This window comes from Molothrus ater, chromosome Z (assembly GCF_012460135.2).
Source record: "Molothrus ater isolate BHLD 08-10-18 breed brown headed cowbird chromosome Z, BPBGC_Mater_1.1, whole genome shotgun sequence".
In the NCBI taxonomy this organism is placed as follows: Eukaryota; Metazoa; Chordata; class Aves; order Passeriformes; family Icteridae; genus Molothrus; species Molothrus ater.
The window spans coordinates 22,037,373-22,060,989 of record NC_050511.2 but is presented as its reverse complement, the minus strand read 5'-3'; the positions used below and the strand labels follow the sequence as shown (position 1 = coordinate 22,060,989).

General features: G+C 36.5%; 1 protein-coding gene across 4 annotated transcripts in view; it reads right to left on the bottom strand.

Moving 5' to 3' along the window:
* The window catches only part of PIK3R1 (phosphoinositide-3-kinase regulatory subunit 1), a 60,169-nt gene that overhangs the window by 4,773 nt on the left and 31,779 nt on the right, over window positions 1-23,617 (bottom strand). For 2 of the 4 annotated variants that reach the window (XM_036402784.2, XM_036402785.2), the window contains exons 3-15: window positions 22,020-22,112; window positions 20,563-20,637; window positions 17,608-17,739; window positions 16,529-16,730; window positions 16,253-16,332; window positions 6,161-6,263; window positions 5,392-5,490; window positions 5,085-5,265; window positions 4,499-4,624; window positions 3,362-3,504; window positions 2,922-3,098; window positions 2,756-2,824; window positions 255-425 (exon numbers count right to left, since the gene is read on the bottom strand). In XM_036402784.2, coding sequence (XP_036258677.1) covers window positions 255-425; window positions 2,756-2,824; window positions 2,922-3,098; window positions 3,362-3,504; window positions 4,499-4,624; window positions 5,085-5,265; window positions 5,392-5,490; window positions 6,161-6,263; window positions 16,253-16,332; window positions 16,529-16,730; window positions 17,608-17,739; window positions 20,563-20,637; window positions 22,020-22,112 — 1,651 coding nt within the window. Of the gene's footprint in view, window positions 1-254; window positions 426-2,755; window positions 2,825-2,921; window positions 3,099-3,361; window positions 3,505-4,498; window positions 4,625-5,084; window positions 5,266-5,391; window positions 5,491-6,160; window positions 6,264-7,656; window positions 7,805-16,252; window positions 16,333-16,528; window positions 16,731-17,607; window positions 17,740-20,562; window positions 20,638-22,019; window positions 22,113-23,617 lie in introns of those variants that run through there. The other 2 variants (XM_036402786.2, XM_036402787.2) reach the window with 2 other exon arrangements.

Below are 23,617 nucleotides of genomic sequence, written 5' to 3'. Positions count from 1 at the left end.
GGACTTAGCGGCTGCACAGAAAGGAGAGGACACATATTTTGGTTTCCCCTCTGAGTGAGGCTCCTCTGTGGGAGTGGCATAGGTTGGAGCTGTGTAGGAAATGGAGCAGCAATAAGAATGGCCTCAGGAGTCCTTGAGCTGCTACTAAGCCAAAAGGTCCAAGAGGAATTGTGCATATGCAAGTGACTATCTGCCCCCAGCTGAAGGTAGCCCCTTGCATGTGGGTTATATCATTCACAAGTTAGGGTACATACACAACAGAGCAGGCATAGCAGCCTTGTTTGCTGCTCTCTCGAACAAGGAATGTTCCATCTCGTTTTCCCCGCAGCAGATTTTCAGCTTGGCTTCTATTGATATTTCCCACATTCCACGTTCTCTCGTCATGATGGGGCAAGTCCTCATCATCTTCTACCATAGAGTATTGGCTGTTGGAAAGAAAAAATCTGTTTGTGAAACACAGAACAAAATCCACTAATTAAGTAATCTTTATTCCATATTACAGTGGTTAGCAGGATGTCTCCTAGGTAAAACTGGGGATTTAAACTAAGTAATACTGCACCATTTAAACCACTGGATAAAAGTAAAATATAAGCTCTGTTTCTTGTTTCTTTGAAACGTAAATTTTAGGAAGAATATAAAAAGATGATGTGTTATTTTTCAGAATATGCTGTGAGCACTTTAGTACTTCTGCCATTGCTCACTGTTTTGGTAAATAGCAAGCCCAACAAAATCAGTACCCTCTGAGTCAGCTTCATTTCCAAAGATCAGAACACTTGGTCAGCAGTGAAAAATCATGCAATATATCAACTACAGCTGCTGCCTAGAGAACCTCTGAGCAGTTGCACAGGGAGGCATTAATTATTTATAGGGGAATGGCTTTGTGAAAAGGTGCAAGAAAGCAGTAGAATGCTTTCTCTCTCTCTCTCTCTCTCCCCTGCCCCCCCTGTCCCTTATAAGGAGATTGTGAAAATAGCATGCAATACATGCTTCTCTACTAAATCAGCCACCAACTATAAAGCTGATTCAGAGTTAAGGAGAACCTTCTGAGCTAAAGCCACCATGAAAAAAGAAGCATCTGGTTCAGCTGTGTGGGTATCACCTTGGAATTCTGCAGTTCCAAAGCTCCCCAATCCCACAACAGTCTGCAGTGGCTGGCCCTGCCTCTCCTGTTCTGCTTGCAATAAGTCTGTGTTAGGCTAATGCATTTATTCTCTCTGTAATAGGCTTTTAATTAGTTTTCCTTGGTCTAAGAAAAGATAACTTCTCACTCATCCATGGTTCTGTTTCTCTGAAGATTCTCAAAGTAGTCTACAGAAACCAGTAATCACAGAATTCTATTTTTCCTAAAGAGAAAAGGTTCTTTTTGTTTCAGATAACACTATTTCCAGGTGCCTTATCCCATCACTCTTTTGACCTGCATGACATTCACATACATTCAGTAGTAGCTCTGTTTTCAACCAGCATCTAGAGAAAGCAATTCTTGTTTTCATCCTGCTTATTATATTGGGGAATTTTTTTCTGCAATACAACTTCAGAAGAAAAGCCATATTCTAAAAGTTTAATTTTTCAGCAGTTACCAGACTTGCCAGCAAGGAGTATTAGAGTGAGAGAAAATTAAAATTTTCTTTAAACAGTTTGATTACTATTTTGATGCTACATTAAACCCACAGAGTGTTCTTTGTCTACTGTTTAAGTGATAGGAACACTAGTGGGAACAGGTGCCTACCTATTTTACAACATCTAATCTTTGCTAAGACTGAGAAACCAACATGGCTTTAAAATGTGTATGTCATTTTATCTCTTGCTACTACCACAGTGATAAGCACAATTTCCAGGATAACAGTAAGAATTTATTTATTAACAATAAACCAAGCCAAATGAAAATAGATATGGACAAGGCCAGAATGTGAGGCAGAATGCACTACAGTCATTGTCAGTCTGCTGCTTTCGTATTATATTCAATCAGGCAACATAAAAGGGATGCATAAGAAACTACATAGGCGGAAAATGTTGATACAAATGCTACTGAGACAATGTTGATTTTTCTATTTGTTCATTTTTCACTGTTACTGTGCTTCAGATATTATTTTGTGTCTTGCTTTTGTTTAAATTTGGCCTATGTTTACACAATCCAAGCACTTTCTGCCTTTTTTTCCCAGGAATAAAATGAAATGTATTCATCAGCCTAGCCTCTGTCAGAACCTACAGTAAACTAAACTGAAATGACAGAATACTACCCTGCCATTTTCTAGGAAAACAAATCAGACCACAAAACTACAGGATATTCCTCAGCACACACAAATTTTTCATCTCCAACAGCAATGTGACACAATGATGTGGGTACCCCTATACTGGATAACATCATGGGACCCACAGATGAGATTTGGAAAAAGCTTGCTTATGCCTAAGAGACCTTCTGAATAATTTATCCATCCATATGACATCTCTCTAAACTGCTAACACCTTATAAACTTAATTTTGCTGGTAAGATAAAAGACATAGGTTACATTTCAGTGCTTTGCTACAGTAACTTGAATATGCGCTTCGCTGAAAAAAGGATGAGGGTACAGGGTGAGACAGTATCCCTTCTAATTCTTGCATTATGTAGGCTGTCATGTCTTAATACTATGCATTGTTACTGAAGACCTAGGCTTGAGATTTACTCTTTCTGGTCCAAGACTTAAATATGCCTTATCTCACTTCTGTATTTAGGTGATTTGAAAAACTAGAAATATCTAAATCTTTCAATACTTACTCTTCTGCATTTTCATTTCCAAGCCATTCATTTAGCTTCTTTTGCCGAACGCCTTTTTGAGTCAGCCACCTGGACAATAATTGCAAATGAAATTAATATTTAGTCATAAAAGTTGGAAACCATTAAAAACCAAACAACTTAAAATTTTTTAATTCATGGTACTCACATCAAGTACTGATCTCTTGTCTTCCTCAGCTGTATGAGGTCTGGCTTAATGCTGTTCATACGCTTGTCTATCTCTCTATATTCAGCTGCTTGCTTTTTTAAATCTTCTTCTAATCTACGCCTGCTGTCCACAATTTCACTTATCCGAGACTTCAGTTTTTCATAGTTGTGCATGATTCTAGATGGAACAATGTGGCAGGTTACACTCTGATTTCATAACTTTATAGTCTGCTATTTAGAGGTGTAGACACCTAAGAGAACGGATTCTTTCTCTAGATATAGTTATATATTTTGCCAGTTCACGTCTACCCTATTCGAGGCTTCTTTGCTTACAGCTGAACAATTTAAAACTTGCCATCTTGCTTCAATTTTAGGCAGACCTATACTTGGCATTGTTTTTTCAAAAATCATACAATTTGGTACTCAAAATCAAATACTGACCTTTGTATTTCTTTTTCATTTCCTTCTCGTTTAAATTTTTCAATGTATTCCTTACTGTATCTTTCCTGTGTTTGGCACTGCTCTTCAAATATTTTTATTGTTTCATTAAATGCCTCGATGGCTGTTCTTTTCATTTGAATTTCCTGAAAATAAAATAATTGTTATTGCAGTTGTTTTCAGATAAAGGGGAAGAGTTATTGGCTTGTATCACAGAAACACTTCAGGATATTGTAGAAGAATTTCCTTTCAATATCCCTTTACCAAAACATATTTTGTCTGCTGAGCCTCATGGCATAGAGACAACAGGCCTGTGCAAAAGGTTACCATGATAAGATTTCCATGATGAGGTTTATCAAGAAATAGAACTGCTAAAAAAATGAATCACTTACAATCTTTGCTTTGTATAAATAAATTGATGCTTAGAACCTTATGGCAGTGCACTTTGCCCTTAGTGTGAACTCAAGTCGTTAGAGGCACACCTGGCTTTCTGAAATAAAGGTGGCCTTGAGAGGTCCCAGGAGGTTATCCGGTTTACCCTTCTGCCCCTACATACCTAGTTGGTAGCCAGGTCTTAAGTCATTAGTTCAAGCTGGCAGCAATTCTCCAATTTTCTTCAATTATCTTTAGGTGTATTTCCTGCACACTTTTAAGAAGCAGTTTTGATTCTGGGACTTTAAAACTGGACTTTCAGTGGCACTTCAAGGCATGGCTAATAATTAATTAAGCTGAAAGAGGCAGCTTTTCATTCCTGCATTTTGTCTACACATGTCATCTCTTTATCCTGTATCGGTAAACTAGACCCTTCAAAAACTCAAAATAAAATGCAATGCTTCCCTGGAAATGTGCCTTGAAAACTGTAACTCAGCTTGATGAGGTCAGTATGCAGAAGTGGTATAAATAAAGACAGTTATGAACTTGCTTTGGATGGAGCTGTCAGACTTGGGCAGAGGGTGGCTTAGTTTACAGGTGGTGGCTGTTCAAACATGAGTAAGCAATTGCACTGTTCTGAGCAAGCACATCAGGGCAATGCAGTGGTGGTGGAAGAGAGGAGTAGGAAGATGACAATACAAATTCACAATAATATTCTTCAAAATCTGCAAAGTTTTCCATTCTCCCTTTGGTTCAAATCCAGTTTACCTGAGATGTTCTTGTGTAGTCTTCATAGAGTCTGTCATATTCTCTGCTTTTTTCTTGGAACTGAGTATTATATTCATGTAATTTCTTTCCTACTGCTTCAATGCTATCCTCTTTTACAACTTGATCCTGGAATGATGAGCAGAAATAAAGATATTCTGTAAGGAAACAATTATATTGCCCAGCTTTTCTGGATAAAACTGCTTAAAAAGGCTTAGATAATTACATGGAAATGTGACTCCTCTTTCACCAATATGGAGATACACTAAATGCATAATATGCAAATGAGATATTATTATAAAAAGGAATTTTGCATTGCAAGTGTTTAGCTTTATACTGAAAATTACATCTTTCACCACTGAGTGGGATAATTATTAAGATGTTTATTTCCTAACAGTGTATCTGCGTTATTTAAACTTTTAAATATTTACATGCAAAGCATGGAGTTGATTTTAAACAAAAATATCAGGTTTTGTACCCACATGATTTTTTCGAACAGTAACAGAGCTGAAGTTCATGTTTGGCAAGTTTGGCAATAATTTCTCTGTTTTTAAGTGAAATGCAAATAAAATAAAATAAACTAAATTACCTGCTGGTACTTAGATACTGGATAGAGTAATTTTACATCCAGTTTAGGATTATACTGGGCTAGAGATTCATTCCGGTAGTGGTTTATTAGCTCGACCACAGAGTTGAACGTTAATGGGTCAGAAAAGCCGTATTTTCCATCTCGGTGAAAAATTTTGATTAATTTGTTATTTCCTCCTTTCCTGCAAATAAAGTATATTGAAAAGTTAGGCATGCTTCAAGTACTATTTCCTAAAGAATACTCTGCATTAAGAGCAGTTGTTGCATTTTACTATCAAGTATTACAGACCCAGTGTAACTAGTCTTACCTCAGTGTCAGTGTGTAGTCCCCATGCATTTTGGTTGAAGCATCTCGTACCAAAAAGGTACCATCAGCTGTGTCTCTAAGCTTCTCATTTACTTCTTCTCTAAAATGAAAGCAAAAGTAACCAATAATTTCAATCAGTTCTCACACACTTATTCTTCCACAGTGCTCTAAATTCAAAATCAAATGTTTTGAAGTAAGTGTGTTTTAGAAGCCTTCTATGTCTCCATATTAATATATTACCTTATTTAACATTGTTAGAGAACAAGTGGGATAAAAAATGGCATACTCTGTGCTCTCACTACTGGACAAAATTATTATTCATACAAAGCTCTTTCTGCTTGTTCATACAAGCCTATGCAAGTGGAACAGCCAGTGCTGGTCTAATATAGCTATATATAGTACAGATAAAAATGTTGCTAATATATGGCACTTGTTAGTCTGACTTGCTGACTATAGTGCCTACAGCTAAGGTTCTGAATGAAAGACAGGAACAAAATTCTTAGTGCTATCTTTTCATGCTAAGCATTTCATGTAAGTCTTAAAGTAAGAGAACAATCATTTTGCATACTACATTCTTAGTGACTGCCAGTAACTTTTTAGTCATATTTGGAATAAAACCAACTGTAATATGTTTATGGTGGAAACTATCATAAAATTGCTCTTAAAACTGTGAATTTTCTATACTCAAAGCCTAATACATATACACAGAATAGCACAGCAAGAATAGCACAAAGCCAAACATAAGAAATACATGTCTTGAGGTGATTTACCTTGAGATATCCCCCCAGTACCATTCAGCGTCTTGTAATGACATGTTGTTATTCATGCTATTGTTAGTTACGGTATTAGGTTTCGGTGGCTTAGGAGGCAGTGCTGCAAATGAAAGGGGGGAAGAAAAGTTGTAACTCACTGAAAACATTACCATATATTCCTTGAAATTACACATTATTACATAAATTTTAAAATTCTATGAGTGCATTAAAAAAAAGAACTGGTTACCAAATAGAGTTGTCCATCATTAACAGAATTTAAAGACACTACAGGAATCAAGAAATTTGAAGACAAAATAATTCAAAAAAAAGTTTTACTGTTTCAAAAAATGATGCTATCTTGCAATAATATTTTAAGGAAAGTATAACACCATACTCAACTCCTGCCCCTGTGAAGAAAGCATTTGAGAAAAAAAAAATCTGAAGTTTGTTTTTACCTTCTTTCACCATCTTTGGGTGAACACAAGTAAAAAAACATGCCACTTTTTTTTTTTATCCTTCTATGTAATGATCTTAGAGGAATGTTGCTATTTTCGTATCTAGAAGCTGAGTAATAAAAGATGCAAACCCATAGCAATACAATGTATTTGAAGAAGAATCAGGGTTTTGAAATCCTCAGCATTCTGTGCAATGATTTTCAAGAAAACCAAAAAAACAAACCCAACAGTTTAAGAAACCCATCTGTGACCCCAATATCCGTTGTGTTAATCTTAGTATCCCACAGAATAAATTGTGTTCCAAATGCCAGGACTGATTAAAAAAACACCCCCCCCCCCCCTTTTTTTTTTCAATGTCAAAGCTGCATATGTATACCAGTGGGTGCCAGAGAAGATACTGCAGCACTGATTTAGTAACAAGGGGGACTACACTGGAATCAGGATTAAAAATCAACTCAGCTCTTTCAGTTCTCCAATAAGTACAACATTCCTATCCTGTATATTATGACCAGGCTGAAAAGACAATGTTTTTAAAGTTGCAAGGAATATCAGGATAGTGTAATACTTTCATATGATATGAAAAAACGATGCTACAACAGGCATTCAATTAGTATTGCTAGATTTTAAAAATGTTTTTTCCTTAAACAAGCCAAGCCAATGATTTGGAATTACTGTTTCAGGAAATATGAGTGTTACTACAGCATCTGCTTTTAGGCACAGTGTGGAACAGAGAGAGCAAAAATAGTAATAAAAGAAATACAATTTTTACATTATAAAATAGCAGGACTAAAACTACAACTGACATAATAAAATCAAAACAGAAACAGGTCAATTCAGTAAAAATTCAATTAAGTAAGCAAGCAGGTATTTTAATATGTTAAGATTCTAATTACTACAACCATGCACTAATTCACCATTTTATTCTAATTTATGAAAAAAGGAAACCTATTTGTATCAATAACAAAGTAAAGAAATCCTACATATCCAGTAAGAATTTTTCAGCAGCTATTGTAAAGACAAAAATTAATTAAGTCTTCTATAATAAGACTGCAGTTTTACCTGGTGGATCCATTTCTATGTAAAACATCAAGTCTGTGCCACAATTTATATCTGTCTTAGGATATTCTATATCCAGTTCTTCCATATTCCAAACAGTGTTGTACATTTGTATGAGTTTCACTGAGTAAGCTCAGATATAAGAAAAGAGTCAGGCTGTCTTTGTAATGGTGTCTTGGAATTCATTTTAAAACCTATAAGGGGCTGCACTGTAACCTATTACATCATAATCCTCAGCCAATCATGTCAAAATAATGTCACCAAACCACTCCTGCTTTCTCATTTTTTTCTACATTAATCTTAAAAGAATTTCAGTTTTGGGAAGAATCTCTATTTAGCAGAATTGCAATATAAAGCTGGTATTACATGCAAAAGGAGCAAGTGGACTCTCCTTGCCCATATTCCTGGCTCATTTTCCTGACTTTGCAGCATGGTACAGTCCAATCTTGGCAGGATGACAAAAGGCTGATATGCTGCAGCACGTAGCTCTTAGACACAGGCGCAACAACACTCACACACAGGGCAGCTCCCTTCAGAAGCAGGTTGGTCACATCTCAGGTGCATTCTCCTGCTTAAATGCCTGAAGCTTGCCATTCAAAAATATTTAAAAGGATTCTATAACTACTGCACATATTAGAGATGCATTAGAGAAGAGCATAACTCTGTGTGTATATCCATTACACACTCATTTTACACGAACACACAGAGAGATGTATATATCCACATAATGAGATATGGATTATGTTTTTAAACTCTCCATACTTCTACTATTTTTATGGGCACATAGGTCTGATAGAGTTTATATTATGATATAAATGTGCTTACGGCAGAGATGTTTTCCTCTCTTACTATTCAAATCAATCTATATTAATTAATTTTGAAATCCAAACCCCAAATATTGTAATCTTATATTCAGCTGATTCACTCAAACAATGGAAGAAAGTCGTAACTGAGCAAAATCTTCAAAAATGGTTTTGCTGAACATAAAAAAGGCTGTGAGGACAAAATAAGATTTAGTCTGCTTTTCACACAGTTTCTCTGCCCTATTCTCATTGATATATTTATCAAGTTAATTGTTTTTAAAAGCAAGAGTCTCTTGTCAGTGTCTCCTTTGCCCCTTAACTTTATGTCAGCAGCATCCTCCAACCATTTAGAAATATTCTATCTTAACTCCCCTCATCACTGACCATAACTCTCTCAGACCACTTGGAAGAAACATGGACAGAACAGACTATTAACTTCAGCATATTACTATGCTATGTAAAGCAATATACTCGCTATAATCTATAGGAGGAGAAAACCAGAGACCAAAAATAACTACAACGAAAACTAGCTGTAGCAACTATCTGTGCCTTACACATTAAGAAATTGTGGAACAGCTGAACTGTGCTCTATCTCACATTAAAAAAAAATTAACACAATTTATATGATTTCCAAATATTTCACCCCTGCCCCCCACCCCCCCTCACCCCCCCCACTGTCTGTGCCCGTGAGCAGGTTACCCCTTTCAGACCCTTCAGCATTAACATACAAGAGCATGTCTGGAGTTACCCCTTCAGCATTAACATACAAGAGCATGTCTGGAGTACAAACATATACAAAAAGATTCAAGCTAGTTTGCTTTGTACATTAAGAAGCCTCATTTTGAAGTAGACTCTCCCCTTCCTGTTGAGGTAGATAAGCTCCAAAGATTCTTTCAATTTCCAAAATGAGAATCACCCCAGACATAAATCTAAATGCTAAACTTTGGGGTTTAACCCACCTGCTACCCAAACAATTAACTTGCCAAGGTAATTATTTAAATTAACTTAGAAAGATTTCCTACAAAAACTGAATTGTTGTTTTTAGGTCTCATATGGAACCAGTAATTTTTTTTTTATTCCATTGAATAAAGACTTTCAGGAAAAATTACTTCCCTAGAGTTTCACTGGTGGCCAAATCTAGGACTGAACAAACTTGTATAATCAGGTTAGTGTTCAGTTCAGACTAGCCTAGCCTGCAGGCAAGAAAAGACAGAGGAGGCAGATAGGCTTTACCCATTTCATATATAAGCTGGAGAGGTACTGAAGTACTAGACTTGAATTCATGTATCTCTAAAACTTTTAAAGCTCTACCTGGTAATCAGTTGCAGTATAATACTTCCACAAGATGATGAAAAAACCACAGAAATTCAAAATCACTTACTTTGTAAATTATGCATCGCAAGTGATCGCTCTTGTAAAACAGTCGAAAATACAATCCAATATTGGTTTCCTCTTATAAAAATCTTGCTTAAAAATAAAGCCTAAAATCTCCATTTACTAGGAAGCTTCTCTGAAGCAATGAAGAAAAAGCAATTGCTCTGCTTTCCAACCAACGTTCCATAAAACCCCCTAGTAGAGTTGTAATTGGAACTGAGAAAATCCAAGCCTTCTCTCTCAACTGCTTAAACCTCTGTGCTGTGCAGAAGGTATCCACTTACTCTGGTTCATCATTAAAAAGTGAACCTGACTTCAGTACTGTGAAAGAAAAAAAAAGAAACCACCACCCTCAGTAGCTTGCACGTCCCTCTCAGATAAAGATCTCAGTTTCATGATTAACTTGGGTAGGTTCAAATATTTGCTGAGCCAGGAATTTCAGCTGGGGGATGGGAGCCAGATTCAAAGTAAAAGTTGTCATCAACTAACAAGTGGCCAATGGAGAGCTAACTTTCTCATTTTAGCTAAGTAAATGAGAAGACCATTGTAAGAAGCCTTAAAATAGTCCCTATCACTGGCTGCTGCATGCAGCATTGAAGATGAGAAAAGCACCATGAACAGTCAAATACAGGAAGTGGCTAACTGCAGAAAAAAATAGAATAAAAATTTTCCTTGAAAAGAAGTGCATCTGTAGAAGCAGCCTTGTGCAAGCAAAATAGCCTGCTTGCAAGCACAGCATCACCTTGTACATACTCATGCTGGATCACAAATATAGGTGCTGCTTCAAGACCTTTAGTCTGAGGCTGTGAGACTGTTTATCAATTTCCTATAAAATAAAAATATTAAAAAAAAAATCCGTCTGTATCCTTGGTGGTTTCCAGTACATCCGGATAGTTCATTTCTTGGGCAGGCAGGTGGGAAAAGGAATGATACAAAAAGGGAGGAGCTTAGGTTAAATCTGTTTTCCTTGCCTTAGTGTTTGGTGGAGATCAAAATTGCTAAAGGAACAGAGCAGCAACTGAAGAGCCCACAGAGGTTATCTTCTTTGCCAGATAAACTTCCAAAAGGAAATAAATTCAAAGTAAAAGGAGAAGCAGACACATTAAAAAAAGGGGAAGAGAGGACTAATATTTTCCTGTCACTTCTTGCCAACAGTGAGAACTTCTAATAAAAACACTGAGAATTTCTTTGAGATCTGCTTGTTGCTCCTCAAGGCAGTCAAATAGTATCGAAAAGTTTTGCCTTCTTCATACTACACATACCAAAATCCTCCTACACTATGAAACACCACTTGTACCTAATAATGAAATCCCAAATACCTGCAGTACATTTATGTTTTGCACTTGATTGATTAGCTTCACTTATAACAATCCCTTGCTTCCCTAGTTTTAGCCTCTGCCTACTCAAACAATTGTCAGTTCTAAATATAATTTAAATCTGCAGAGTCATAAAGGTACAGCCTACTTCAAGTGGAAATGGAAACCTGTGTTTCTGAACTAATTTAGATTCAGACTGTACTTGATATACTTCTTTACTGCTAAAATTACAGAAGGATTTGAGAACATTTCTTGGTTTTTAGGACCACAATACAGATGTATATAGTCAGAAGAGAAAAGACAATGCAAACTTTGTTCACTTTTGATCAACTAAAAAAGCACAGATACCCACACAGAGATAATGAGTTCCTCATTATCCTGCAGGAGAGATACAAGTGTCTTGTCAAAAAGAGATACTAACATGCCCACACCTGTATTTTCCTTGATATATTGCCAAGTCTTTTCTTTTTATCTAAATTTCAAAATCTTGAGTGGTGCCCATTGAATTTTCAGCCTACTATTCCTTGCAGTCATATTCACAGTGTTCTTTTATTAACACAGAACATTTTTTTTCTAAAATATTATGTCTGAAGCAGGAAAAGAACTAAGCAGTTTTGACATGCTTCCACATGTTTTACACACACGTACCTGCACAAGGACATAACAATCTGTAAAAATGCTAATAATGTTGTACATATTGTTTCACTTTTATAAAATTCTTGCAATTAGTTATTGAGAAACATAAAGCACTGGCTTGTGTGAAACCTTAAACCAAGGATACAGCATTCCAAAGTACGGTGGTTAGCCAAGCACTGTGGTTTCCGTTAGGTCGGGGATAAAGCCTGGCTTTTATTAGCTTAGAAGGGGAGCCCTCTGCTGGGTAGGACACGGACGCACACGGTCCCCCCGGCCGCCATGGGCACCGCGTCCGCTGTCCCTGGCACTCGCAGCCTTCTGCCCGCTCCAAACCCTGCTCGGCGCTGCTGGCAGTCCAGCCAAGACTCTGACATGGTGCAGATAAGTTCTGACAACTGATAGCATTCCTACACATTTGTTTATGTCCCCAGGACATTACTGACACGACTGTGGTTTTAGGCTAATGCCTGTATCAACAGGCATTGTACCTTTGAGGAGGAATCAAATTCCAGGAAGCACTGGATCAGCCTTTACCTTGCCCTGCTCTAGCTATTATGCCACCACTCTTGTGAATATTTTTTGTAGCCGAAAGCAAAGTTTCTGCACCTTGGTGATGCTACCATGACTTTCACCTCAGCCCCAACAAGTGAGCAGTTACATGTAAGGCAGCCTTATTACCTCACTCATTGTTGCGTATGATGCTCTGAGTAATAAAAACTGCTTCTTCAGGCTGCAGTATTTCAGTCTGAGCTGTTATTTACAATGTTACATACAAGCCTGGGAAACAGGAATAAACTGGGATAGACAGCCCAGACAAAGCAGCTCAGCTCTAGTCAGTGCACAGGCTGTTGGAGGCTTTGATTCATTGATACAAGGCAGCAGCTCTTTGCTGTAGCTCCTCTTCTGCTCTTCACCAGCAGTGCTACAAGCTCCCCACATCCCCTTGCTCTCTCGCCACATCCCACTTCCTCTTTGCCTTCCTTAAACAGACGTTATTCTCACACACTCCAGCTCCAGAAAGGACTCCTATCTCCCTAAACTCCCCACCAAAAATTACTTCCAACTTTCTCTGTGTGGCCTGCTTTCACAGCTACAAGTGTTAAACAGACCCTGTTGCTCTGAGCACTTACTACACCTACTATGGGCAGCTTTGGGATCTTCATCCAGGGCAAGCCACCTCCAGGAAGAAAAACCAGGAGCCTCTAAGATCCTTGACAATTAACTGAAAAACTACCCCAGTCTTCTATACCTACAAATATAGCCTAATATAGCCTATTTTCCACTATTTACCTTCACAAGTCTGTATGATGTGTGAGATTCTGTGAGACCTGAGCAGCACTATTTGCTAAAATATATGTTACAATTAAGATATTTTCTTCTAATAGTACTGTTTTGGATAGCACACTTAGAGGCTTGTACTTTGTTTCTCACTGTGCTCTTTAAAGTCTGTGCAGCTGTACATCAAGCTGGGATGTTCAGATGGGATACAAAAATCACCTGCCTTGCCCACCAACACCATCTTTTGTCTTTCCTACGGACAAACTTGAAGAATGAGACAAGAACCAGAAAATTGATCTAATTTTTTCCAGCCTTATTTCTCCTGCAACATTACTTTGTCTTCATCTGCTACACAAAAATCTACAATTCTATTAATAAGTATTGTTAACATCAGTGTTTTTTGTAGGACTAAGCACTATCTTAATCCACAAACTAGAATCTATAGTTTGCTGATGAACACCATGACAGAAAAAATACCCCAATCCATATGTTCTGCGGTAAGTCAAGTAATGGTCTAGGAGTAACAATTTTATTCATGTTATGACATCCAAGAAGCACCCCTCTAGGTAAAAGATGTCCAACTGAAGATGCCTAATTTAAGATACAAATTTTAAAATACAGTAAGATGTAACCGCTGCTTACTTTCTAGTGTTTTCAGGTAACAAGTATAATTAGTGGGTGATGTAGTAAGGAAAAAACCCACAGCTGTGCAAAGATCTGCCTGCTATTCAGATTGGTTATCTCTTAACACCACATTTAATGTATTTATATACTGCATAAGATACCACTAGAACTTCATGCACAGCTTGTTTTAGACAGAATGTTCTCATCTTAACAAAACGAATTAAGAAGGAAGGAAGCCATCACTCCAGCCTGTGAAGAGAAGAAACCTGGCAGCACTAGCTTCCCTGTTATCACTTAGTTGTCATGATGTTATTTTCAATAAGTAAACTTCTTTCTGCTTAAGACCTCTCAAATTCTCCACTTGTAAAGTTCTATTTAAGATTGTAATTCTCAAAATACTTACATGATAAAAAAGGTATATTTTATCGGGATTTTCTTTTTATTAGAGTCTATCTAAACAGTCTTTATGGAAAATCAAGCCACTAAAAGCAGTAATCTTAAAGATGACAATTCTGAAAAACAGATCTTAGAGTGCTTTTTATAGTTCTATGAGAACAATAAAAATAGACCACTCCAGATGTTCAGGTCACTGAATGATACTGGTGTGGAAATGGACTCATGACCTAATCCTGCAAACTTACAGAACATGTTAGTAAGATTCAACTTTGGAAAATTAGTCAAACTCATTACATGCCTGAGGGCAGAGACTAGCTAACCAGACACTACAAAGCCTGAAAATTTGCATCTGAGGTTTTTTTCCAGCATATTTGTGCATGTGTTCTACTAAATGTTCTACTAAAAAGCATTCTACTAGACATGATGGACTTAAATGCACAGGGAAGGAGTTCTATTTTTGAACAGATCACATGAAAAATCCTAGGACTGTAAAAGTGAACTATTGCATCATGCTATATTAGTAAGTAAGAAGTAATATTAAAAACTATCAGGTCTTCCATTATAATTATTAATGTAGTGTCAAATCATATAAATCTGGTGGATACAATGGCATTTCTTCAAGCACTCTAATGACACTCTCAAAATTACTAGATTCCTTGTTCTCATTAGTAGTTCTAACATCAACACCTTTCACTTTTATACTTTCCTCACATGAAGCAGATAAGCAAAAAAGTGATCTCTTAAATGAAAGTTACAAAATTCTTGCTTTGAAACTGAAGGAACTGTTGACCCTACCTTTGTAACCTCCCAACCAGCTTTGAGACATATATATTTACATACTCCAAAGCATTTGCAAACATGTAACTACAAAAAATGCTATTAGCATCAGACTATTAGAATCTGTTTTGCTTTTTAGGTCTTGCATCATGTGACAAAGACAATAATTCTTTAACAATTAGCAGCTATTTGCTGATTCTTAGTAAAACAGGACAAATACTGTATGTAAGTCTGGACTCTCCTAGTTGTTACAAAGCATTAGGCAGAAAAATACACAGTGGTTCTGGAAATCTCTGTTAACTACTTCACCAAAATTGAACAAAACTAAATAGCAAGCTGAAAACAGATGTACACAAAATATTAGGGAAAGTTTCCTAACTAACAGAACTGGCAAGATTAGAAAAGCCTTTCAAACACAGTATTAGGAACAAAAATTTTAGCCATTTTAAATTAATCTTCATTAGCTGATGAAGAGGATTATACAATGTGCCTGCCTGAAATACAGGAAATAAAGCACTTTTCTGCTGTGTTCTAGCTCTTCAGAACTTAAGTAACCCTAGAAATCCTACTGCCATGAACTTTATTTTGTCCTTTGACCACAGAGGTGGGAAAGGTATAGGCTGTCCAATGTTCTATTCACCCTTTCCTTTGTTAGATTATTCTCTGTTAATAAGCTGTGAAAGGAATTGCTTTCAGCCAATATATAAAGTTGTCTGCATTAATAATTCCCTTTACACATAGTTAGTAACTCTGCCTTGCTTCTACTGAATACTTGATTCAAACCCAGGGATTTTAAATAAATTACAGGTGTGTTTACTATTTGTTGACTTAATTAGATGTTAACTTACAGAAGCAATACAAGTAGAAACTAACTTTCCTGGATGGGCTCTTAATATTTTTTATATTATTTACTGATATTAATAAATAAATATTTTGTTTATCTGAATTAAAAAATATGTATGTAAATATGTATGTAAATAATGTCTCCATAGAGTATAGCAAATTTAAGAAAATTTGCCTGGGAGTAAATTGAGAGCTCAATAAAATCCCAAGAATTAGCCCCCCCACCACTGTATGACATGCATTGTACTCGTTTACAGGTCTTAAAAAACTCACAAAATCCAATTTGCTGTTTACTGAAAGAGAACAAAAGTCCTAAGGCTGTACAAACTATTGGCACTAAAATGATTTTAACGAAAAATGTTTTATTTCTTATAAAACAAACACTGCACACCACTATAAAACACACAACTTCTGCTTAGCTCTGTAATTGTGCACTTCTGTTTTGCATGAAGTTTGATTTAAATAGAAGAAACTGCAAGCATTTACTGTCATTAAGTTGAATTTTAATATTTAAGAGAACATTTAACTTTTAAAATTAAAAATATTTTTTACCTGGTACGGGCTGTCTCTCGTTCCATTCACTTGTGATTAAAACCTCTAGGATTTTTATGTGGTGTTCTGTATTATCAGAGCTGTAAGAAATGGATTAGGCAGTAAGAACTAGGAGAAATAGAAAAGTTTACTTTAAATTATTAAAACAAAATAGAAAGAAATTACTACAATGCCCTCACACCAGAAATAAGGTCAGAAAATTATTTAATTAATCTTATTTTGTATATAACTAATTCATATTTACAGTACAGAATATGGTAAAGATGATCCACGTACCTTGCTATCTGGAATCTGAAGAGCAGAGGGCTGAAAATTTCAGCCAGAGACCTTGCATTCAAGAGATTTTTGCTGGAGGCTTGACAAACTCTGAGGAAATGTTTGAGCAAATACTGGAGTGTGAGCCAATACTGAGGAGGTATATTTGGAGATCTGATCAGTTTCTTCAGCAACTGAGCATATTCCTCTGAGCTCTGCACTTCTGCAAGCAAACAGATAAATGATTCTTGAAACCAGCACAGAAACATTCAAGTAAAATGAAACTATATGTGGCTCCTTTAGAGACACCAATTTTACAGAAAAAAAAAAATCTGTCCTTCATTAGAACCAAAAGATATCTTTCTTCTTTTAAAATAAGAGAAACACTCAGGGAAGAGTAAAGAACAAGTATTTAAAAGTCAAATGGAAACAGATATGCATTTTGGTAAAAACCACAATGTGTTCAGAGTGTACTGGTAGAAGTCTGTCTTGTGTTTAGCGTCACACATGATTGGGTAATTTTGAGATGCAGTAGATAAGTCTCACAGGTGCTGTTCTAACTTTGAAGGTTACCAGTAACAATATCCTGTCCTGAGATATATAACAGAATACTTGGCCCATGTGCTGAAAGCTTATAAGCTGTACTTGTTTGAAATGACCACTGTAGATGATGAATCTCACATGCATGTATTTCTCACTTCATAATCTGCAACCCCAATGTAACACAGCACTACATGACCTCTAATACATTTACTTTGTCAGCACTGATAAAAAGTTAAAAATTAGCTTTCTGTATACAGTCCTTGATTTTTTCCCCCAGTTCTTCTATAGTGTTTCTACTTACTAAAATGAAGAGAACTGTGTTATCCCTTATATTTTACATTATGTTTGCCTAAGTAAGTAACCAAATAATGCAGAATAATGTCTAGATCTAAACTGAAACAGTTTTCATAGAAAAGGGTAAAGGTATATTTATAGCTTCTGAGATGCTGCCAGGTTGTGTAGAATTTTTGCTGTTCTGTAACAGCTGAACCACCAGTTATCCAGAATTCTAATAAAAGCCTTTCTGTTTGATATTTGAAATAATGTCATAATCATACCTTGAGATACAGAAATCATGTCACTGTAAACAGCTGCTGGAATGATGGGATTTGGCAGGTCCAGGATATACCTCTTGAGAGCATCTGATAAAGCGTGAACATCAAATGTCTCTAAATCTAATGAAGAGGCATCTAAAGGGAAAGAGCAACATGCTTTTTAGACTTCAGAAAGTGGAAAAAATATACAAGCTCATAACAAGCCAAAATTGCTAACTTACATCTGGTTCATGGGGAACAATTCATAAGAACGTAAGACACCAAGAAATGTCTTTGAGAAGAACAACACACAGAGTTCAACACCATGCCCAGTCCCTTGGCATCTGATGAACCAAATGGTTTCCATAACTGTGTGTGGCCTTCTTTCTCATACAATTCAGGGCTGAACTCAGAGCAATGGTAGTGACTTGCTGCATCTTGGCAATGTTATGGAACATCAGAATATTTTTAACAGGTCTCTGTTTTATGTGTAAATATTTTGTGTAAGTAGTAAGTACTAATCAAAGGTTTGGCCAAATGCAGCTTCTCTACAGGGAGCTACTTCTATTATGACTAAAAGTTTGATTAACATCTTGGGGATCCAAGTCTGCAAATATTTATGTAAGTAAGTTGAAACAAATATACACGTGCAGAACAGTGTGCTTGGTGTTTTATGCAGCTGTTGAGATTTATCTTGTAAAACCTGATACCCTTCCAGGATAGTTATGACTTGGGATAAGGTTTGGCAGTGTCACATAAAGGACTACTTGTTAGTGTTGGAGCGAAGAATATCAGCAGCAAAAATTAAAATGGGAAAATACAAAAATCCTTATTTAGTGAAAGCAAGGGTTCATCCTATAACATGAAACTCTGGCACAGTAAAGTCCTCAGTGTATACAAAAAGATCCTTATTTTGTACAAGAATTTGGAGGCATTAATGCTGATCAGCCTTCTATCTAGCATGATTCTTGGTAAAATAACTTTGAATCTGTTTGTCTGCTTTAAACAAAGGGAACAGGGAGGTAGAGGACTCAAATAAATGGTGTGTCTACCAATACTGTGAAATAAAGCAGCCAAGAGGGGGTAGTGAGGAACTTAGTGCTCCTCCATCTCCTTTGTTTTCCTCAACAAAGAGCTTGCAGTGTGAGCTCAAACCTTCTCAGACACCAAAGAATTGCATGAGAGAAATGGCATAATAAATGTCTTAAATGATATAAAACTTGCAGTGTGGGAATGATTTCTGCAAGAGCGATTATGTGTCAGAGATTCCACAAATTTTTAAAGAAATAGCTTTCATTACTTTTGCTGCTTACGGACTGTTTTTTATTTCATGAGCCAAGTTAAATCATGCATTTTCAGTGTTGACCATTTCTCTGAAGTATGTCCCAAATTACTATAATGAATACATGAGTAAGAATATACTTATTCTACAACTCTCTGGGTGTAATATCATAAACACACCTGGACTCTTCCATCTGCTAAGCTGACAAGATGTAAATCAGCTTTGATTTTGGAGCTAGATAGTATTGTGTTGATGCTAACAGACAGTTATCCAATTAAAAAATGGAGAGTATTTTAACCACTAGCAGAACAGCACATTAATGCAAGTTCCCAACTTTGAGACCAAAGCTGACTTTGCTCTCTGAATTAGCATTCTGCTAATTCAAAGCCAGCAGGCAGAGGAAATAGATCTGCCTCTATCCCTGTACCTGGATACTCACTGCACCAGCTCTGAGCTGAAGATCCTAATCCTATTTTAAAGAGAAGTCAGAAAGGGACACTTTTACTAAAGGGAAAAATTCTGTTTCTGCTACTCAAAACAACATTTTAAGTAGGAATACATGTAAACCATGAGTTTTTAATCTCAAGGGCAGATAAACCTTTCAAAAATTATAGCTCATTTTAGAGACTTAAGAAAGGATTCAGATAAATAAAGAAATGTAATCATATTGGTGCCACCAGAAATCTGGATTTATGCAGACTGAAAAACATAAACACAACACTGAAGAGGTTGCTGCTATCATGAGGCTGCTAGCACCACATGCCATTCTTCTCTCCCTGCTTGTACACATACAATTCTTCATTCCTACCACAACCAGCATAGGATATGATGCTTTTTTGTTTTGAAAAAGCAGACAACTCAGAGTATAATCTCTTATTCGCTTTGTTAATGTTCGCAATTATTCAAAATGAGGAGACTAAATCACTGAGTGATTTGCTTTTTTTGTCCCTTTGGCAACAAGGCATGTAACCATTTCCATTTTCTACCCCTTGTATTTTTGCACTCTTTTAGGCAAATGAAAGCTCACACCACACATTGCACCCTAGCTTGCCAAGTCATGGTCAAACTCTCCTCCTACTCTCATTCTGAAACAGTGCTGCCATGCCAGTATATTCTGTCCTGAAGAATAAATTAAATATACCAAAAAAAGAAGAGGAAATATATTTCAGGAAACTTGAGCGGGTATGTGGTGTAGTTGCATTTTACTGTCTGAGAACTCAGCCTACAATATTAATTCAATTGTCTTTCTTCAGTATCCCTCTGTAGCAGGTAGATAATGGGCTGCTATCGACACCCCACCTACTGGACAAAAAAAATGCACCACAGAACTGTACATAAACGACTGGCCATTTGTTTACAAAATAATTATCTGCAGCCTTTCAGGACTAATCTATCTTTACCTCGATTCTGAACAAAACATCTTGTTTTTCTCAGTACAGCAAACTGTCAGTCTTTGAACAAATGAGACAACAAGAGATTAAAATAAATATTCTTAGAAAAAAAAGGTGCAGCTGAGCCATGAAAAAAGACAACTTGTAAAAGTGAAAAATAGTTTTCATATCAAGTGTAGAAGTTAGAAAATTTTTTTATTTATATATATCTTTTTCATAGTATGTTATTGAGAACCAGCACATATGAGTGAGAGTGGTCTGACCACAAAATCTGTCTAGTGCTTTAAGGAAGAGAACTGTACTTACCACACTCAAAAATTTGTCTTAATTCCACTGCACTGCTTGAGCCTTGTGCTCCATACAAAGTTGAGTACTCCAGACCTTCAAAACAAAATTGATAGGACACGTTCAGGATAGCATTAATATTTTGGTGACTGTTGCCCTGATGCAACATATTTCTGTTTTGTTCAGTAAGTACTTACAGTATAAACTAGCAACATTCTTTCACCTACCACACTACAGAATGTGATTGCTTTTTTGAGGCTGTAAGACACCTCTTTGTGCACTCAAGCTGCTGTGTCTGCAGAAAGAGATGGCCAAAGAAGATCAGAGATGCTGGCATCATATTCTGTAGAACTGTCCACTGGCCAACTATAAAAGGCCAGGACTAGGAAACAGATTCACACCAGTATCAGAGAAAGTATCTGTATATATCACATAATGTGATACAATAATTCACCTGAATTGTTAGAGAAGACATCAGTAAAGTGTTTTCACATGAAAGATATTGTTTACAACTTTCCTACATTAGTGAAAATAGAGAAGACACAAGGAAAGAGACCATATGCAGGGATGCAGAGCACTGACAATTTAACACTATCAGTGGTGTCTCCTGAAAGCAGCAGCTCCTTATGCATACTTGTGCTAAATACTGGCCCTCCACGCTGATATCAGCAAGCTTCTACTCTTTCAGGAAAGGCTTACACTCTTTTAAAGTGCCAGAGAAGTATGTTAGAACCCATAACCCCAAGGACAGCAGCCTGATTCTCGTCAGAATACCACTTTTGCTCTTGTTCCCCAGCTTAAGGCCCCTAAACAAGCACGACTCACAGAACTGCTCCTTACCTCACCAGCACTATGAAAGACACATCAGAGGAGGTGCCAGGAAGATATAAATAGGGCAAAAAAAGTATGACGTTGTAAAAGAAAGAGGAAAGCTTCAAAAGGATGGAGAGATATCAACACAGGAAAGCAGATGAGGAAAAGAAACCATAAAAATAACACTGTCTGGTTCATTACAGAGCAGCAATAAAGAATTGGCTCCTGAAGAATAAAACCAGTTCTTGAAACCTTTTCATATTTTATTATTTTCTTTTTTCCCCTGCTTTGGGGCAAAACATTACTTTTTTCCCTGTGCCACCAACTCAATGTTATGCTGGCATTTACATAACCAACTAAAGGTGCTTACTCGATAGAAAAGAAACCCAAACAATACCAAACCCTTCTCCCTTACTTTCCAATAATACTTATATTAATTATTAAATGCCATTTGAGGTAAGCTTTGGTTTTGCTCCAACAGTCCAAATAGCCTCTAATGAGCAAAAAACCTTAACAAACCTTAAGGAGATTATTTTGGGTGTTAAGTAATGTGATTACTTTACATTATCAGTTCTAGAAAGAGGACATGCCAGCTCTGGATCCAGTTCTGCAGTCTTGCTTCACATAAGCAACAGAACACTTTGGTAGATCATTCTTCAGCCTACCTTTCTTTTCAATTGTCTCTACTATCTTGACAAGAATTGGTGGAGCAACATCAGGAGGTGTGAACTGCTCTGTAAGGTCTGGAAGTGAAAAAGCTGTAAAAATAAAAAGAAACATAAGCCAAACTGCAGATGAATGCAATTACTTTTATGAAAATCATGACATGTAATGCAACTAGTTAATTTTTAATCACAGAACAAACATCCCGGTTGTCAGTGCTGTATGAGAAAACAAACTCCATAGTTAATAAAAAAATTGAAAAAAAATTATGACAATTGCATTTTTAATAGCATTTTCTTTCAGGGACCTCAGTCCTAGATTCATGCCCCATATTGTCTAGGAAAAGAAAACATAATAGAAGTATGCAGTCTATGGATGTGCAGAAATACAATGCAAGTAAGGAAAGAAAAAGTCTTTCTGTCTGAGATATTCCAAACCACTGTGCACCAAGTGAAGGAGCTATTAAACACATAACTGGCTGTGAGTGCCTGATCCCCTCGGTAAAACAGACTTAAAAAGGCCTGAAACAGCAGTAGAAACAAGTATTTCACACTCATACACAAGCTCAGTAACTTCTGTGCATTTCAATTTTCAAGCATTATACTATTAACAGTATAGTTTACTTGAAGCACGAATTTTCTTTTTTACATGGACTGGTTAGGAATAATTAGCAGTATAATTGGAAAGGGACACTTTGCAGATTCAAACAAAACTGCACACAGGTTTTATACAAAGTCAGCTTTCATGCAATCTGGTTTCTTAATGGAGAGAACACACTCTTAAAAGTATGTTCTGGCTCTGTGAGGAAAGATCTATCTCTAAATACACCATTTTCCCCAAAAGAATAATTCAAAAGTTTTAGAGTGGTCCTGTTTAACACTGGGAAACAAAAATGTTTACATAAACTACTGCCAGAACCATCTGGCATAGTTTGATGGATTATGATTGATAAACAAAAAATTAATAATTGAAGCAAAAATTGTCATTTGCCTAAGCAATGGTGATCTCTACTCAATTAAACTCACCATGGACAGAGAGCAATTCTTGAACACACATATACAAAGGTGCCTGTAAGGATATGCATAAATACATATATGCACACCCTCCACCCCTATTTTCAGAAGACTGAAACAAAATTATGATGATAACTAAGTAGAAGGAGAAAAAAACCCACAGAAAATTATGAACAGAGAGTTTTTAACTAAAAACTTTGAGATAACAACAACAAAAAAATCAACTGAGAAAGAATATATATCAACTGAGAAAGAGAGAGCAGACAGTTTTGGCTGGTAATTCACCCTGTTTTGAATTACATAACTTCATTAAAATGCAAACAATTTTGCTGTGGTTTAACCCCAGCCAGCAACCAAGTCCCACACAACTTCTCAGGCACTCTCCTCTGGTGGGATAGGGGTGAGAGTCAGAAGGGTAAAAGTGAGAAAATTAGCAGACTGAGGTTTAGATAGTTTAACAGAGAAAGCAAAAGCCACATACAAAAGCAAATCAAGCAAATCAAGGTATTAATTCATCCCACTGGCATGCAGATGTTCAGCCATCTCCAGGAGAGCAAGGTTTCATCACTGGGTAATGGCTACTTGGG